The sequence below is a fragment of the Brassica napus genome, chromosome C7, assembly GCF_020379485.1.
Source record: "Brassica napus cultivar Da-Ae chromosome C7, Da-Ae, whole genome shotgun sequence".
Classification (NCBI taxonomy): domain Eukaryota; kingdom Viridiplantae; phylum Streptophyta; class Magnoliopsida; order Brassicales; family Brassicaceae; genus Brassica; species Brassica napus.
The window spans coordinates 43,136,256-43,155,412 of NC_063450.1; the positions used below are offsets into that span (position 1 = coordinate 43,136,256).

At 34.7% G+C, this 19,157-nt stretch overlaps 3 protein-coding genes across 3 annotated transcripts; 1 reads left to right on the top strand and 2 right to left on the bottom strand.

Annotated features, from left to right (window-relative positions):
- The first annotated feature begins 6,410 nt into the window (after positions 1–6,410).
- On the top strand, positions 6,411–8,858 carry LOC106348757. The gene is made up of 7 exons (XM_013788559.3): positions 6,411–6,608; positions 6,704–6,790; positions 7,391–7,675; positions 7,765–7,926; positions 7,996–8,049; positions 8,144–8,290; positions 8,381–8,858. Exons 1-7 carry the CDS (start codon positions 6,483–6,485, stop codon positions 8,759–8,761), a joined length of 1,242 nt encoding a protein of 413 aa, XP_013644013.2. The 5' UTR covers positions 6,411–6,482; the 3' UTR covers positions 8,762–8,858.
- A 1,294-nt stretch (positions 8,859–10,152) lies between these two features.
- Positions 10,153–11,202, bottom strand: LOC106350710 (receptor-like protein 52). Its single transcript, XM_048764280.1, has 2 exons — positions 10,271–11,202; positions 10,153–10,156 (listed from the first exon to the last, which is right to left on the bottom strand). The coding sequence occupies exons 1-2, from the start codon at positions 11,200–11,202 to the stop codon at positions 10,153–10,155; spliced, it is 936 nt and encodes a 311-aa protein (XP_048620237.1).
- Positions 11,203–13,658: 2,456 nt separating this feature from the next.
- Positions 13,659–17,599, bottom strand: LOC106348756 (receptor-like protein 52). Its single transcript, XM_013788558.3, has 2 exons — positions 14,286–17,599; positions 13,659–14,214 (listed from the first exon to the last, which is right to left on the bottom strand). Exons 1-2 carry the CDS (start codon positions 16,729–16,731, stop codon positions 13,796–13,798), a joined length of 2,865 nt encoding a protein of 954 aa, XP_013644012.1. The 5' UTR covers positions 16,732–17,599; the 3' UTR covers positions 13,659–13,795.
- Between the last annotated feature and the right edge of the window lie 1,558 nt (positions 17,600–19,157).

The window sequence follows — 19,157 nt, forward strand, 5'->3', positions numbered from 1 at the left end:
ATATCTTATAAATAAATTAAATATGTTGTCACAACTAATTTAAAATATCTAAGTTTTAATTAGAATAGTATTTTATATTAACTTTTAAATTTATTTAATTAGTTTTTATTTACGTAAGTTAAACTGAATTGACATATACAAATTAGTTAAATAAATTATATATATTAGTTAAAATGAATTGGAAAATAAATTTAATATATATTAAAGATAAACTGAATAATTTAGTTCAAAACAAAATATTTAAATAGTTATTGTATTTAATAGAAGCTCTAAAATACACGTAATTAACAATTAGATTATACAAAATAAATATCTTAAAATATATAAATATTTTATTTGTGTTTTGATATATTCAAAACAATAATTTACTAATATTCATGTTTTATTATACTTTGAAAACTTGTAAAATATTTAATGAAACGTGCTTAAACTGTGGTCGATTCTAATATTTTATATTCTCTACTATAAAGTGACTTGGTTAAAACCTCAATACAACCCTTAAGATGGGTGTAGTTTAGCATGCACCAGACCATGGGACTAGGCTTGAACAAGTTTGTGTGCTTGTTTAATGGTCTAAACCAAATGGTGGTAGCCTAGTGGTAATCTTTTGGGGCTTGGTGTGTACCCACATCAGTCTTAGGTTCGATTCTTTCTGAGAACTAAATTATCACTATTTGGCCAATCTGAGCTTGGGCTTCGGCCCAAGTGGTTTACATGGTGGACCATAACAGATGATTGGTCCACCCCCTGACATTAGTCGGAAGGTATTCCAAACTCGGGTCAGGCAGTGTGGTACGCTTTCGGGCTAGTCCACTCTGTAGCACTAAGTGCGTTTCTCCCGAAACCGACCGGATCAGCCGAAAGGGTTTATCAAAAAAAAAAAAACAAGTTTGTGTGCAAATTGACATACATCTATGGAAGACATTCTGACCACATTGGACCGGAAGCGTGACGGCTAGGATGGGTAATATGGGTACAAAGCTTGCAGGCTGGCACGGCTTCTTTCGTATATTTCTAAAACGGCTGTCGGTGTAGATTACGAAGTTAAGGTTTGTTTCTTTTTGTTAGACGTCGTCATTGCACATCGATTTCTTATTCCTCTCTCACTCATTCCCACGAGTTTAAAATTATTTTATTTAGTTTATCAATTTTTAGCAAAAAACCAAAGATAATTTTAAGGAAATATAATAGGTAACCGTAACTTATTCGTTTATTCAATGACCTTGTAATTAAAAGAAAAATTAGTCAACTTGGACGATTCTTTTGTGATAAAGGAAATAATTAAAGTTAAATGTATTAGACCATCTCAGATGCATTTCTCTATTTTTTCCTCTAGAACAAGTTTGTCTCCAATGTATTTTTCTATTTTCTTCTATAAAAAAATCTTTTAATTATTTTACAATTAACATCCTTTAACTTATAAATGTTGAAAATTAACCATTTCATTATATTTTGTAGAATGTTTTTCATAAAAGTGAAATATTATTTAATTTAAAGATTTTATTACAGAAAACACTAAACAAAAATAATAAAACAAAGTAGACATTATCTAACCATCACTATTATTATACTTTTCTCATAAATAATTAATTAATACATTATGAAATGAGAAATGGAATTTTTTTTTATCTTTGATATTTTTGAATCGACTTAAAAACCCTTGGAATCGGTTATTTTCACCATCTGATATTTGAAGCAACCAGCAATAAAATCAACAAGTTCCATATCCATCCATTTCCTTTGAACAATATTCTAACGATATTTGTAGATCCGAAAGTAATTTACCAGAATATTAAAAAAATTTAATATGTTATATTAATTAATATTTAAATTCAACTTAAATATGTTATCAATATGTAAATCTATATGTGGAAATTTTAAGAGTAATTTACATAATGGGACAGTTTATGACTTTTTATTACATCTTTGGACAGTTTATGCTACATGGGCAGTTTCTTGTGTGAAATGACATAATCTGCTCTCACAAAAGTGTAACCGTTCATGTTGTCTAGTTTCTTTTGCTTTTTCTGGTTTCTTTTGCATTTTCTCGTTTCTTTTGAATTTTGAAATTTGAAAGTGGTAGCCCACCACTTTTAGATCCGACTACCCAATTTTTATCTCCCTTTATCTCCCTATTTGTTTTTACTTTAATTCTTGAATATATCTAATTTGTTTTACAATATTACCTATAAATAATTGTGGAGACGATACCAATATCCACGCCGGAGAACTTGAGAGCGAGATGTCGACTTGTAAGAATTGGCATGTGAAGAACATAGTGGAAGGTAACCGCTTTTTTTGTTAACGAGGTTTTTGTTGTTTGAGTGTCAGGATGATGATTTTGTGTGTTCAGTTGTAGAGAACCGGTGAAGGATAAACCGACGAGCAACTGCCGGTGAGATTTTTATTGGCTTGTCTCTTTGTATGTTTTGTTCAGATCTTGTTTCTGGTGAAGTAAATCCAAACCGATAACTTGATTTTTGCAGAGCCAACAGTTGTGGAAGAGGTTAATGAGAAATTTCCGGAGAGGCTGTTTGCGGCGAACCGCTACCCAAGCAAAGTCTAGTTTAGTCTACTTATATTAATTTGAATTTTTTCGGATAGGGTTAGAGAATTGCTTGTTTTAATATGTTTACAAGCAGTACAAGCTTTGTTGGTTATAAAGAAAGAAACTTGGTTATAGATGGTTATCTTGTTATCTTGTTGATAACATAGATGTTGATACTTTATTTCTTACATTGGCTATGTTTCATTCGTGTACATGTGTACACAATTTTTTTGTATACAATATATCTCTAGTGTACACATGTACACATTATATATTGTTTGTGTATATGCAAACATTGTACATGCAATCACTGTTTTAATGTCATTATTAAGGAAGTACAAACCCATAGGGCCAAAGACTTTCCCACCCCAGATCTTTCTTCCCAATCAAGCGCACCTAAAAAAAAAAGAAACTGAAATTGAATAACTTTGATACATTTTTGTTGCAAAAACTTCAACTATAAATGGAAAAACAACAAATTGATGAACATAACGCAAAACTCAATTTAGTTTGCATTATACGAGTCATGAAGTTCCAGATGACAAAAAAAAAATACTTGCAGCTTTGATAAGATATCTATCATACCAGATTGTTTATCTTATCATCACCATCGTCAACAACATCACTATTGTCATCCTAATCTTCGTCTTTAACACCTGCTTGAGGTTAAGATCCAAAGAGCCAAGATCAAAATCAATTTTCAATTAGCTATAATGTATCTTCGGATATTCCATGTGGACACATGGTGGTGTACGTAGGCAGTGGTTTTTGGAGATTTATTGTGTGTGTGTACGATAAAGTGTAATAACATAGATGTGTACAATAAATAAAGAGATGTACACATGTACACTAAATAAGGATATTTATAAAGAGTGGGTGTTCTCTTGGTATGTAGGAGACCAGTTGAGTTGAAGTAAAAAACTTATGTGTGTATGGTTATTTTGTTGTAATGTAATGTGCATAACAATGATTTTTTAGATGTTTTGGTATGTTATTTATAGTTATTTGTGTATCACTTATTTGTGTACACCGTGGGATGTGTACATGTGTACATCAAAAGTGAATCAAAAGAATATGTGTACTTCTTCGTCGCTGTTAACAAGGGTGTGGTCGCAGGTAGTTGGGAGACAGAGGAGGGTTTAATGTAGTTGTACAAGGGATTAGGTGTACACATGTATGAACATGCTTGTCAACAAGGGAAGTGTACACATAATATAACACATGTTATTCCATATTCATATACACAAATTATATCTCTTTAGAATATGTTTTCTGTACTTACATAGGGATACATCAAAATTTTGATGCAATCAATCAAATAAAAACTTAATGAATAACAACAATCTAACTGAATGAATAACGTCAATCATTAAGAAACTATTGTTGCAATCATTAGGTAGAATCCTGAAAATTTAGTTCATGTTGGTTGTGGAAGCTCGGGAAGATTAACCTCCCATGTCTCAGTTGGAAGTTATTACAAGTTCTCATTCTCTGCATAAACAAGAAATCAAGCCACTGTTACTAAACCACACAGAAATTTTACTATGTCATAATTGAAAACATATTGACATTTATAATGACCTTGTCCAATAGGTTGAGTTAGATGGGATACATCCAGGGGATAATTATTTACCAACGCCAAAAGGACAATGGTCTTCGAAGATCCAATCTATAAACACACATATTCAATTTTTCTCTCTCGCGCCGCAACTCATCTTTTGCTATGTTCTCAAGATCATTTTTGTCCTCTGGAGCAGATGGAACATACCTATTTTTGGATGGTACAGAGCCACTAGAGAGATCTCCCGTCACTCGTTGAACAAGAAATAAAGGATGCATCGCGGCAGAGAAAGAGGAATGCAAAGTTTTTGGGTTTTCTCGTCATCTACATCGCTGTTCATCTACTTCTCCGTCGTTTTCAACACACTGTCTTTATCGCCATCGTCGTCGCCGGCTTCTACGTCACTATCGTCTACAACTTCTTCATCGTTTAGGTTTTTTTCAAGTAAAAAAAAAGATACAAGCCAATAATTTTGTAAGAGATAAATATTGATAGTGGTGGTATAATGTAGATCACTAGATACCAGTTTTTGGATTCTTCTGAAATAAAAATGAAAACAACGATGAAATAGATAGATCTGGAAATTGTCTTAGTTATTTAGGAATAATCTTGACCATTCGTGTTAAAAGTACAAATATAGATCTAGTGGTTAAAAAAATAGACATATATGAGTCTTGTCAAGATGTGGCAAAGTGAATCTTAGCCATCGATATAAAAGAGAGATGTGTGGCTGAGATTGAATCCCGCCAATTGTCTAGTTTGCTTAGACATCAATATATCTAAGAATAAACTAGATCAATTAAGAATCAGCTAAAAGTTAGAGGAAAGTGTATGTGTAGCATAAAGTGACTTATTATGATATTAGAAAGATGAAAACTGACCCTGGATGTAATATTTTCAAATTTTAATAAGTAAAATATAATTAATAATTTTAGTTTCAAATATAAAATTTAAGTATTATTTGTTAAAAAAATTGACTTTCAAATAAAATAATAATATTATTTATTTATTTTATTTATAACTGTAATAATTAAGAATATGATATAAACAAAAAAAATAATTGGGTTTTACATGTAAAAATAATGTATTTCTACATAAATATGTATTTTAGTTATAATCACAAAAAATTTAAAGGACTATTGTGTAAATAAAAAAGTATGCATCTATTATAGAGGAATGCTATTTCTTCCCCTAAATATAGAGGAGAAAATAGCAATCTCTATTTTAGGAGAAGAAATAGAAGTGAGATGGAGTAGATTTTACTCTATTATAGCATATAGAGGCAAATATAGGGGTGGGTTGGAGATGCTCTTAGTAAAAAAAAAAACACATTGGTGATGATTGGTTCAACCGTGGTTCTAAAAATTTAGCTGTAAAAGTTTAGCTGTAGGTAAATTGGTTGTACTTATAAAGTTGTTACTGTAGATTTTTTTGCAGAAATTTTTGATGTAGTTAAATTTGTTTTAGCTGTAAATTATACGTTGTAGATATTTTATTTTAAAATAAAATATGTGAAATATGTGATGTATATATAAAATAATTATTTTTGTCAAATTAAATAATTTATATTAATTTTTTTTATAAATTATCAAAGTTTACTATTATTTAAAATGTGATATGTAAATAATATATGTTATTTAAAATATTTCAATAATTTTTACAACACCCAAAATTAAATTAAATATTTATAGATGTTTTTAATTATGATTATATAATTTATTTGATATTATAGATAATTTTTTTTATTTCATAGATTTTACAGCATATAAAAGAAAATTTTAGGTTTTTTACCTAAAATACATTAAAAAAAAATTGTTGTAGTTTTTTGCTATAGGTTTAAAAATAAAGGTAAAGCATAATTGGTAAAAATTTATAGAAATTTGATGTAAGTTTTAACTATTAAAAATAAAGATATAACATTATTAGCAAAATTTAGTGATTTAAAAGTAAATAAAGTTAAACTAAAAAGATAAAATCCAACCATTCAACCCCATTCAAAGAGAATCCATTGATGTTATAAAAATACTTGATTTGACTTAAGAAATCTTTAGCAGAAAAAGTCAAAGGAGAATCCATTCAGCATTCATGTTTGTACAGACAGTTTCAGAAAATAAACTGAAGCATTCATAATTTCATATATGGTTAATATGAGTTTAATAGCACAAATAAAGAAAGAATTGACCAAACCGTTGCAAATCTGGCAGATCCACTCTGTGAGGTTTCCGTTTTGCACTTTATCATAATACCTTTAAAACTTTTCCCTAAAAAAATTAAACCCATTTGGTTTTATAAACTCGGTCATTAGTAAGAAGGTTCAAAGCTATACTATAAATCACTTCTTTCATCATAGGAAAAATAAGACACAAGGTCGCCATGGTCAGATTATTCTTAACCTTTGCGATTTTGTGTGGCCTTTACAATGAAGCCTACGGTAAAGCTTCCATAGATATAGATATGAAACTGAAGGCTCTTAATAAGCCAGCTTTGAAGACCATCAAGGTATGTATGGAATCTGAAGGCAAAAGATAACATTTCAGTATTCATAGTTTTTTGGTTTCTGAGTTCCTAAAGTCAACTGTCACACCTATTTGTAGAGTGAAGATGGGGACATTATAGATTGTGTAGATATCTACAAACAACATGCTTTTGATCATCCCGCCTTAAGAAACCACAAGATTCAGGTAAACAAATTCTAAACATGCATGTCATTTTGTAACATTTTCATGCTGAAATTATTTACGACAAGTTATTTCTTTATCCAGAGGCACGTTTTTTTTTCTTGAACACCTTCCAGAGGCATGATTAACACGCTCAAAAAGAGAGATAAAGAGAGGAGATTTTGCATGTTCTCAAATTAAACAAAATTTTGACCGAAAAATTGTACAAATTATCATATACTATAGTGTAGTATTTTGCATGTTCTCTTTTTTATTCATGTTCATCTTTAAATCTAAAAAGATTGAGCACCATCATCGTAAGAAAACTCACATGAACTCTTAAAATTTTATTTTAATGCTTTGAAGCTGTTTGTTTCGAGAAAGAGATCGATCAATTACGATTCAGTTACAAAATGACAAATGTGTTAATTTATTTAACTATATTGGTGAGAGCTATTGATTATATGACAGTTATAACAACAGTTTCTTAAGAGTTTTTATTTTTGTACTGTTTTAAATTGTTAAGAATTTGTTTGAGAACTCAATGCTGATGGTTCAAACCCCCTGTGTCTATAGACTCTAGGCACTGCTTTGTCTTTACCCATTCTACATATATGCATGCAGATGAAACCAAGTGTGGTGTTTGGTACAACGAAGACCACTAGACCAAACAACGGTACTTCTAAACCAATCACTTCTCAGATTTGGTCCAAATCTGGAACTTGTCCCAAAGGGACAGTACCTGTTCGTAGAGTCAGTAGAGAAGACATAATGAGAGCCTCCTCACCGTCTCATTTTGGAAGAAAAACTCCTCGCAGATACGACTTTCTCGACAACGCACTTAAACACAAGGGTAAATTCAATATAACAGCTGAAAGATTACGCCAACCCCGCCCAAAGGACCGATCGGTACGTAAAGTCTAAGGTGTTGAATGAAGAAGTTATCCGTTTTATTATTTATTATTGTTAGAAACACTTCTTCTATGTTGATGATACAGGAGGCGATCCTTATCGCTATAGGGTACAATTATCTTGGTGCTCAATCTGATATAAACGTCTGGAACCCTCCGGGAGTCCAGTTTAACGACTACAGTTCTTCTCAGATATGGCTGCTTGCTGGCCTCTCAGATAAATTTGAGACCATCGAAGCTGGTTGGGTGGTACGTTTTTTCTATCCCTTGAAAGCCTATAGCTTGCGTCAGAAGTAACCCCCATAAAACAATTTTCAGGTGAATCCACACGTTTTCGGAGACTCCCGCACACGCCTATTCACCTACTGGACTGTAAGTTACACCTCTACACGACTATATACGGACAATGGTACATCTCAAATCACAGTTTCATAAAGACTACTAATTAATCTATTTGGGGTTGCAGAAAGACTCATACGCTACAACAGGCTGCACCAACCTCTTGTGCTCCGGTTTTGTCCAAACAACAACTAGATTCGCCCTGGGTGCAGCTGTAGAACCCGTTTCAACTCCCTCGAGTGAACAATATCACATCACTGTTAGCATGTACCTGGTAAAATTTTCTATTTTACATATTGTGAGAAATATAAATCTTTTGTGCCTTCTTAGTATGTATTTTCATCATAACCGTACGTGTTTTCAGGATCCAAACACCCTAAACTGGTGGTTAACTTGCGGAGGCAACGTGATAGGGTACTGGCCGGGAAATCTCTTCACATACTTAAAACACAGCGCCACCGCAGTGCAGTGGGGTGGAGAAGTGTATAGCACTAACGTGAGGAAGAAGCCACACACAAAAACTACAATGGGAAGTGGAAGATGGCCATCTTACCTCTATGGCGAAGCTTGTTTCCATACCAACGTTAGGATCAAAGACTATTCCCTGCAGATCAAGTATCCCCCGTATCTATCCGAGTACTCTGATGAGTATGATTGTTATTCTACAAAGCTTAACCGGGAAACGTATAGGGCAGAGCCTGTTTTCTTCTTTGGAGGACCTGGTCAGAATCGTTTTTGTCCTTAACTTTAACCTTTGTAAGGATCAATATAAAGTGTGTTCAATATCTAGATGTAAAACTGAACTTATATGAACGTAATGAATAAAACATTTTTATGCATCAGTTTGTTAGATGTGCTATTTATTTAGTTAATCACTCAACACGTAAACTGGAGAAGATTATTAGCTATTTAAATGAATATTTGCAATTATTTAACTAAATCATTGCAAGTATTTAGTAAAACAGTTACAACTTCTTAAATAAAACATTGCAACAATTGTGGATGTAATTTATAGTGATGAACCATTGAAATTGTTGGTGATCCTTTTGGTGTTAACCAACCATTGCAACCCTTAATCATTTATATAAAGAGTTGTAGACGTTGATAAAATCACAACAATCACAAATAGTCTAGAAAAGGGAGAGATTCAGTATCAACAGATAAAAAAAATGATATTTTTCCATTTAAAATATTTTTCTTGATATATTTTTGGTTATTTTCTCACATTTACTTATATTATACATTTTTCAAATCTATGGAAAGCTTGTGGATGTGTTTTTTCTCTCCTGTCACACATTAACTTTGTTGAAAATAAAAGTAAAATTTTATTTAAAATATAAATTATACAAAGTGGAAAATATTTTTAAAATAAAATGAGTTCACGATAATAACTTAAAACATTCATAAAAATTCAATGTATGTGCCTTTACCAATTGGTTAAATTCTTTTAGTTGCAATGTATTTTTTAAAAACTCACAGTAAAAAATTAGTGTTTTAAAAAGCTACAGCAATGAAAGGTACAACAAATAAATCTACAGATTAAATTATACAGCAAAAACTATAAAGCTATAGCCCTTACTAATCATCCCCTATAAGTATTTGTTTTTGTAATTCTCAATTTTATCTCTGTTTAATCAAATTTTATTTTATTTTACATACAAAATATGCATTTGTTTATTTAAGGATTTTTTTCTGTTGAACAGATGCTTCCTTTAAGAGTAATAAAGATGTTGTAAAAGTGTATCCTTTCAAAAATTTAATATTTTTAAGTTTAAATTATATTTCAGATAAAATTAATCTGTGTATATGGGTGTATCTTTGATTTTTGATCAAATAAATTGAAATATGCTTTAGAATCATTGATAAAAACATATTTAAATAATATAAATAGATTTTTATATATTGACATATTATAAAAAAATAAAAATTGAAAGATGATGGAATTTTGTGTGAACAACTATTTTGTTCACACCTTTTGGAAACGATAAAACGGAAATTAATATATATTTATGAATATATTTTTAGGACCAAATATAGGTTGAATATTTTTTTGACACATTTATAAAGTTTTCTATTGCAATATGTGAAAATTTATTTTTATAAAATGAATTTCCGTGTGACTATCGTACTGGTTTTTTATCTACCATTATATTTAATACAAATATTATACATAAATGATTTTAAACAATCTTTATTAAAAATATCAGCTCTGCTTGTTCTTGGTTTCCTTATGTAGTTCCAAACCACAACGAACGTGAGAACCAGAGTGACGGCGAGGATAAGAGCACCGATGACTACAATCACGACGAAGATTGTCCCAGGCAACCGTTTTGATCTCCGGAGCACTTTCCGACAATCCTGTAACTTAACAACGCGTTTGTCTGCGCAGAGATTGGTGTTGTTCAAGAAACTTGTCTCGTACGCAAGGTTATCCAGTTTGTCCGGTACTTCTCCGGTGAGCATGTTTGACGAAAAGTTAAGCGTTTTGAACTTCAGGTTCCCGATCTCCGGTGGGATTTCGCCTGAGAGTTTGTTCTCCGACAGATCAAGATCGACCAAGCGTGGCAACAGCCCTAGAGCTCTAGGAATCTTCCCGGAAAGTTTGTTTTTTGACAGACTCAACGTCACCAACGACTTCCATGAGATGATTTCCTCCGGCAACTCGCCGGAGAGATTGTTTGAATCGAGAAAGATTGATTTGAGTTTCGAAAGAGACGTTAACTCCGTTGGGATATCTCCGGAGAAGGCGTTAGCTCCGAGGTTGAGAAGCTCGAGTTGTGGTGAGAGACGGTTGATGTCGGCGGGCAGTGTACAGTTGAAGTAGTTCTGGGAGAGGTCGAGATGGCGAAGCTTGGTGCAGTTGTAGAGAACGGTAGGAAAGTCTCCGGAGAATCGATTAGACGACAAGTCGAGAGTTTCCAGGTTTGGGAAATCGCATATATTGGTCGGAACCGTTGCGGTGATGATCTTGTTCTTGAGACTTATCCCGGTGACGTTTCCGGACACGCAGGTAATCTCCGACCAGTCGCAAGGGGTAGATGTGGTGTTCCATAGGCGGAGAGACGGTGGGTCTCCGAGACCGCGTTTCAGGGTGAGGAGTGTTGACCGTTCGTCGAGCTGCGAAATTACAGAAAAGGGCAGTGAAGTGAGAAAGAGAAAGAGGAAGGGTAAGGGTAAGAGGGTCATATTGTAATTGTGACTGATTGGGGTTTTGCCGGGAATTTCGGCAAAGAGAGAATTTGACTTGGGAGATTCATACAAGTTTGAAGTTAGTTGCAATTTTCAACGATTTTTTATAGATAAGATAAGAGGTGAGTTTTTGTGCACCAAAAAAAAAGAGGTGACTGATTAGCTGAATAGTCAGAAATTGTGGGTTTGGCGATCAGATCGCATCACGACTTGTATTTTGACTGTCTGGCACACATGGACAACTAGTAGAAATCGCTTTCGTATTTTGTAAATCATTACACTTTTTTTATTTATAGAATACCTCCTTATGTTATAAATTTGGGAAATTAGGAGGAAGGACCCCAAAAACAAACTGAGAGCATGTGCACAGCTGGAACCCCACTTGGGGTTTCAGATTTTTAAATTTTTTTTTAATCTTTTCATAAAAAATAAAAAAAATCAATCGCGGACCGCTACGTATCGATGAGATCCGCAGAAATCACAAAAACCTCAAAAAAATCGATTCTTACCTCATAGTTTTTCTTACCGATTTTTCTCTTTTTTACGGAGTCCACGCCTGAAAATCCTTCTAAAGATCATGTGATGCACATGGTCTCAGACTCCCCTTACTCCAATGATTATGTTCATTGAGAACGGCTATATATAGTTAAACCTAACATCCCCCCTATAAATGTTCATATCTCACAATATTATACTTAAGGTTGACAATTTAAGAATTTATTTATTATCTTATAAAGATTAACTAAAATAGTATGTGATATGTAACAACTTTTTTATTTATAAGACAACATAACATTAGTATAAAAGAATAAATAAATTAATCATATAACATTCAATTAACCAATTATATTAAAGCATAAAAATGAAAATACGATCAATCTATACTTCTAATCAATATGCGAAGGCATACCAATTCATTTTGATTATTTAACCGACGTACAAAATCTTATATATCTATTAGTATTTTAATATATATATAAATATTACCGATTTATAATATATAGCTTACAGTTAACCAAATTTATAATTACCAAAAAAAAACTATTTTATATCTTTAATTTTATCAGAATTTCAATAATAATAATTTGAAAATTATATTATACTAACCAAACATTTTCAAATAACACACTAACAAAATATATTTCCAAACATTCTAAAAGTAATAGGGTTCACTTTTTAATAGTTTTTTAATTTACAGTTTAATTGAAAAACAAATAAATAACTAAAAATAAAATAGCTTTTAAAATAGAAAATTCCAAAATTAATTATAACTATAATTTTTGTGGGTTGTTTGTTCCACTAAAACTGACAAAATATGTTTGCCGTTAAGAGACATATTAAATTAATGAGATTGTCTACTTCATTTTCACAAATATGAAATTACATTTTATTTAAACTACAAAATATAAAATAAAATATTACAGTATATAAATATTGAAAATTATATAAATATAATTATCCTTATAAGCACAAATTTATAAAAATTATCAAAAATCATCTATACCAAAATAAAATTATAAATGTGAATTTTTTACTTTTGCATAGATATTTTCATAAAAAGTAAAATATAAAAGCAAAAAAAAAAATTAAAAATATTGTTTACATTCAAAACTGGTTTCAATTAGTAAGTTATATAATATATATCTCAAAATTTGCATATATAAATATATTGTCTAAACTAAACAAAACTAAATGTTTATTAAAACTAATTTCGCACTTTACAAGCGTGAATCAAAATCTAGTTGACATAATTAAAAAGTAATATTTGTTTTGACTATACACTAATTTTTTTCCTTTTTGATCAAACTACACACTAAAATAGATAAGAAAAAGTTTTGGTTTCTTTTGATAACACAATTCTCCACTGGCCATTGTTTCCCTCTATATTGGTAACATCATATCTCGATACGCAACGTACGTGTGAGTCGTGACTGAAGTGAAAGTCCGTGATACATTAGCTATTTTAAAAATTATTTCCACATCATGTTTTATATAATGGTGGTTGACTTGCGGAGACGACGTGATAGGGTAGTGGGGTGGAGAAGTGTATAGCCCTATAACGACTAACGTGAGGAAGAAGCCACATACAAAAACTACAATGGGAAGTGGAAGATGGCCATCTTACCTCTTTGCCGAAGTTTCCACACCAACGTTAGGATCAAAGACTATTCCATGCAGATCAAGTATCCCCCGTATTTATCCGAGTACTCTGATAAGTATGATTGTTATTCTACAAAGCTTAACCAGGAAACGTATATGTCAGAGCCTATTTTCTACTTTGGAGGACCTGGTCAGAATCGTTTTTTGTCTTTAGTTTTTACCTTTGTAGGGTTCAATTAATCAATACGGTGTGTTCAATATCTAAATGCAAAACTGAACTTATATGGACGTAATGAATAAAACTATGCATCTTGCCTTGATTCAAAATAAGAGAAATAACAAGGAATACCAAATTTATAAAGACTACTTTCATTCATTTATTCTGAACATAAAAACTTATCTAGTTAATTAGCCTTAAACTTTGCTTTGTTTACACACAACACATGCGTTAAAAACCCTCAAAACAACCTCAAAATTTGATTATTTATTATTATACAAAACCTAAAGCTTCATCTGCTACCCTTTTACTTGTCCTCCGACCGGACAAACTAACCAGTAGAGGTGCCTCAGGTGCCTCTGCTGCAGTCTTTTGAGCCCCCCCAAGTCCTTGTTGGCGAAGAACATACAGGACCTCCTTCATGGAAGGTCTGTGACTAGGCAATGTGTTAGTACACATCAGACCTAGCTTGAACACAGTTGTCATCTCTTCCGTGCTAGAAGCTTCTTTGATGTCCTCATCAAAAGCCTCTGTGATCGGTTTCTTAGATTGGTAATGTCTCCATGACCAATCTGCCAAGTTTGTATGTTCATCTCCGTTGTTACCTTCTCTTCCAGTTACCAGCTCTAACAAAACTACCCCGAAGCTATACACATCAATCTTTTCATCCACCTTAGAGGTATATGCGTATTCTGCAACACTAAAGATGTTAGAGACCAAACAATGAGACCTGCATGAACAATTATAAGGGTGTTATTATTACCTGGAGCAATGTAACCGAAGGATCCAGCAACAGCTGACATAGTATGAGGTTGTTGGTTTTGCTTAACCAACAGTTTAGCCAACCCAAAATCAGCAATCTTGGCATTGAAGTCATAATCAAGCAATATGTTGCTTGACTTGACATCTCTATGTATGGTCGCAGGAGTACAATCATGATGCATATAGCAAAGTCCTTGCGCTGCACCGACCGCAATATTCAACCTCTGTCCCCAACTCAAGCTACTAGCCTCTGCATCACCTCCTTTCTTCTCACCATGTAGCCACTGATCCAAGCTGCGTTTCTCCAGGTACTCATACACAAGAAGTTTTGAATCCTCTCTGGAGAAACAACACAGTAGTTTCACTATATTCACGTGCCTGATCGTTCCAAGAATCTCAACTTCAGCGATGAACTCTTTCTCGAGGTTCTTGTCAAGCTTCTTGTTGTCCCATATCCTCTTCACCGCTACGTATTGACCCGAGGATCCGATGTGTATCTTGTAAACTTTGCCTGATCCTCCACTCCCTATCACGTTGTGTTCCATCAGATTCGAAACGATGTCGTGTTCCGCGAAGTCTACTCTGTGGAAAGAAGTTAGTTTCCACGTCTCTAAGCCTCTCTCTCTTCTTGGTTTCCTTGTGCAGTCCCGAACCACAAAGAACGTGACAATAAAAGTGAAGGCGAGGAGCAGAACAGCAATGACTATTGCAAGGAGTTTCCCAGGCAACTGTTTTGATCTCCGAAGCATTTTCTGACAATCCGGTAAGTTAACAACTGGCTTGTCTGCACAGAGATTGGTGTTGTTCCAGAAACTTGTCAAGTACTTAAGTTTATTAAGTTGGTCTGGTACTTCTCCGGTGAGCATGTTTGATGACAAATCAAGTGTTATGAACTTTCGATTTCCTATCTCCGGTGGGATTTTTCCGGAGAATTGATTCTCCGATAGATCAAGAACGGACAAGCCTGGCAACAACCCTAGAGCTCTAGGAATCTTCCCGGAAAGTTTGTTCTGTGATAGACTTAACGTTGACAACGACTTCCATGAGATGATTTCATCTGGTAACTCGCCGGAGAGATTATTCGAGTCGAGGAAGATTGATGACAGTCTTGACAGAGACGTTAACTCCGTCGGGATCTCACCGGAGAATCTATTGTTTCGAGCCTTGAACTCCTCAAGGGAAGACCAAGTATTAATTGTCCGAGGAATCTCACCGGAAAACTCATTGTTATCGATATCAATCCTTGAAAGCTTGCGAGCAAGTTTCTCCGGTAATTTCCCGGTGAAGAAGTTGTTACTCACTTGGAGACTATGCATCTCTTTAGCAGTCCATATCCCGGAAGGAAACTCACCGGAGAAGCCGTTGTTCTGTAGCTGAACCGAGCGGAGTGACCCACAGTTCCCGAGCGACTCTGGGATTTCGCCTGTGAGATTGTTCGAGAAGACAACCACGCCAAGAAGTTTCCCTCCCTTGCAGAGATTCTCCGGTAGATTCCCGGTTAACTGATTCTCCGACACTTCGAATCGCTCTAGATTTGAGTACAAACCGAAATCCGCCGGTATCTCACCGGTTAACTTATTGGTATAAAGTTTCAGCTCCTTCAGTCCCGGTAATCTTGCGATAGTCGCCGGTATTACGCCGGTTAGGTTATTTACGCAGAGATAGAGGATGGTTAGGTTCTTCAACCCGAATAAGACGTCTGGGATCCGACCCGATAAGTTGTTACCTGACAGGTCCACGTGTTTGAGATCCGTCATTTTCTCAAAAACAACGGCTGGGATTTCTCCGAACAAATTAATCTCCGAGAACCACAAGAACTTGAGTTTCGTCAACTTCCCAAACTCCGCCGGGATCTCCGCCGGCAAAAAATTATCGTTGTACTCCAAACGAAGCTCTCGGAGCTCCGATAAGTTTCCTATCTCCGACGGAAACGTACCGTTGTACTCGCTCATGTAGAGATTCAAAACCGTGAGCTTAGAAAACATACCTATCTTCTTCGGAATATCGCCGGAGAAGGCGTTGGCACCGAGGTCGAGAAACTCGAGTTCTGGTGAGAGACGGTTGATGTCGGCGGGAAGAGTGCCGTTGAAGTAGTTCTGGGAGAGATCGAGATGGCGAAGCTTGGTGCAGTTGTAGAGAACGGTCGGAAAGTCTCCGGAGAATCGATTAGACGACAAGTCGAGAGTTTTCAGGTTTGGGAAATCGCATATATTGGTCGGAACCGCGGTGGTGAACTGGTTCTTGATACTTATTCCGGTGACGTTTCCGGCGACGCAGGTAATCTCCGACCAGTCGCACGGGGAAGATGTGTCGTTCCATAGGCGGAGAGACGGTGGGTCTCCGAGACTGCGTTTCAGGTTAAGGAGTGTTGACCGTTCGTCCAGCTGCGAAATTACAGAAAAGGGTAGTGAGGTGAGTAAGAGAAATACGAAGGGTAAGAGGGTCATATTGTAATTGTGATTGATTGGGTTTTGCCGGGAAATTCGATTGATACAAGTTTGAAGTAAGGTGAAGTTTTTAACGATTTTTTATAGATAAGATAAGAGGTCAGTTTGATAAAAACAAATAAATAAAAATAAAATAAGAGGTGAATGATTAGCTGAATAGTCAGAAAAGTTATTTGAATTTTCGAATCTCTTTTTTTTTAAATCGTTATTTAGGCGACTTTTCTTTTCTTTTTGTTGTATTCTTTCTTTTTTCTAACTTATTTATATATTTATATTAAAACCAAGTGATTACATAGTTCTGTTTATTACATCTAGCTTTTTTTGCTAGTTCATCTACCAACATCACACTACTTCTAGGTACATAAGTAAAGGTAAATGCATTTGCTTTTGAAGCATCTACAATGTCCTGTATCATAGCATCTACAAGATTGTTTTAACGCGATCGTTTATGGTTTGCGCGTCGAGATCCCCAGGGGTTTGAGCCATGTCATCGTCGTTGACGTCTTGGTCTTCAGCGCGCGCCGGTACTGCGCCGTCGAGGCTTCCACGTTCGCAGCGAGAGGGGCTAAGATCTTTGCGAGCGCCGCGATTTGGTCGGTAGCTGCCTTCTGGGCTGCGTCTTGCTGTGCAAGGCGTGCCATGATAGCTTCTATGGAAGCGGGTGGTAGTGGCGTCGGAGTCACAGGAAAGGACGCCGGCGTCGCAACAGGGGCTTCACGCTCTTCTCCAGAAGAAGAGCCGTCGTTACTCGTCACCATCTTATCGACGTTGCTTTGCTAGAGGCCCCACGGTGGGCGCCAACTGTTCGAACGGAAAACGGTACTGAACGAGAGAACGTTCGGTTTTTAGATGTGGGTTAAGCAAAGACGTCTTATTGATGGTCGGAAAAGCGTTTCGTCGGTTTTATAAGGAAAGGGAATGCGTAAAAAGGAAAAGAACCGGACCTCAAAGAGCTTTACCGGAGAGATACAACAAAGCGAGATAACCAAGGTCAAAACCCTAATCTAGCCGCCAAGTATGTATGAGTGATTTCGGATCCTCCTTACGTTGCACCCTTTCTCTTCTTATATAGCTGACCTAATGCCCTCCCGTGACCTAACTCGCATCATCTTTGTGGACTTTTAATTCGTTGGGCCGAGGAGTTCATGCTCCTTCGAGAGGCTGTGAGATCGCTAAACCGCTCGCGTTTATTCGGCTTATGATCGACTAAAAGTACTCTTGTGTCGCGCCGAGGAGTCGGCGCTTCGAGCCGACGAGCCGAGCTATTGTTGTACCTTATACGGGCCGGGCCGTCTATTCTTCGGGCCTTGGGGGATGGTCGAATCCAGCCCCTACAGTACTGAGCCAACTCATCCATAAGTGATTTACAATCACTTCTAAACTGAACATTTGTGAAGGCAAGTGCTCGCATTTGTCGTACAGCCATGCGTAACGCCTCCGTTTCTGCTTCTCTCGGAGTATTTGTCGGGCTTATAGATGAGGAGCCTTTTAATAGTTGATTGCTTTGTATACTGTGTAAGGACCAACCAACTCCTGCAACCTCCTTATCATCCTTCCAACAGGCATCAACGTAACAAAAATATTGGGTACATGGTGGTACGGTTTCTTGATCTTGGGGAGTTTGTCCTTTTCTTCTCATCTTCTCAAATGAAAAAGAGACATGATACACAAACATTTCGATATTAACACACACAAAAATAAATCAAGATATTTTATAATCAAATATCGATTAACCACTTTTATGTGTGTTTAGTTTGATTATTATTGGATAGATATTCGATTTGGCTGATACCCTCAAAGCGTGTACGTTAAGTACAAAGTTAGTTTTACAAATGAGATTCGGTGCCATCTAGAACATCGGCCGAGAGTTAGGAAGGTGTAGTATTAATATGCTAATCTAGGAGGGGGTGTTCAGTTCAAATACACGAGCACTATTCACGAGTTAATAGAAAAACATTTAAAAATTATAACTCTAAGTTTCTATTAATTAAAAAAAAGTTTTAATTAGGTGTCAATTAATTATGATGTACATAATTTGGCTTATACGTGGCACATACGAATCAATTGAAAAATTAGTAAGTCCAAAATTTAATTGCTAGGAAAGCTTATATTAACTCAAACATAAATGCATATGATATGATAAATTCAATATTCAGCAATCTCATTTAATGAGACTTTCTTAAAATGCCTCAAGATTGATTTATATTATGATTTAACATAATATTTTTTTTTTAAAAGTGTAACATATACTCTTAGTCTGTATTACTTGGACAATAATTTAAATCAAAGTTTGCTATATATTATGGTCTAACTAATACATGTTTTTGCTATATATCAGAAAGTAATGAATTTTTTGGTTGATTTTTTTTATTAATAGCAAAGAGACATGTCTATTCAAAATTGGTTTGTTAATAAAAAAAGAATAT

Excerpts from the sequence above, each read along its gene's own strand:
- LOC106348757 (XM_013788559.3), top strand. The coding sequence starts at position 6,483 with ATGGTCAGATTATTCTTAACCTTTGCGATTTTGTGTGGCCTTTACAAT. Across the intron at positions 6,609-6,703 it reads CAGCTTTGAAGACCATCAAG|AGTGAAGATGGGGACATTAT; the intron begins GTATGTATGGAA and ends ACCTATTTGTAG. Across the intron at positions 8,291-8,380 it reads TCACTGTTAGCATGTACCTG|GATCCAAACACCCTAAACTG; the intron begins GTAAAATTTTCT and ends ACGTGTTTTCAG.
- LOC106350710 (XM_048764280.1), bottom strand. The coding sequence starts at position 11,202 with ATGACCCTCTTACCCTTACCCTTCCTCTTTCTCTTTCTCACTTCACTG.
- LOC106348756 (XM_013788558.3), bottom strand. The coding sequence starts at position 16,731 with ATGACCCTCTTACCCTTCGTATTTCTCTTACTCACCTCACTACCCTTT. Across the intron at positions 14,215-14,285 it reads CTTCGGTTACATTGCTCCAG|AATACGCATATACCTCTAAG; the intron begins GTAATAATAACA and ends TTAGTGTTGCAG.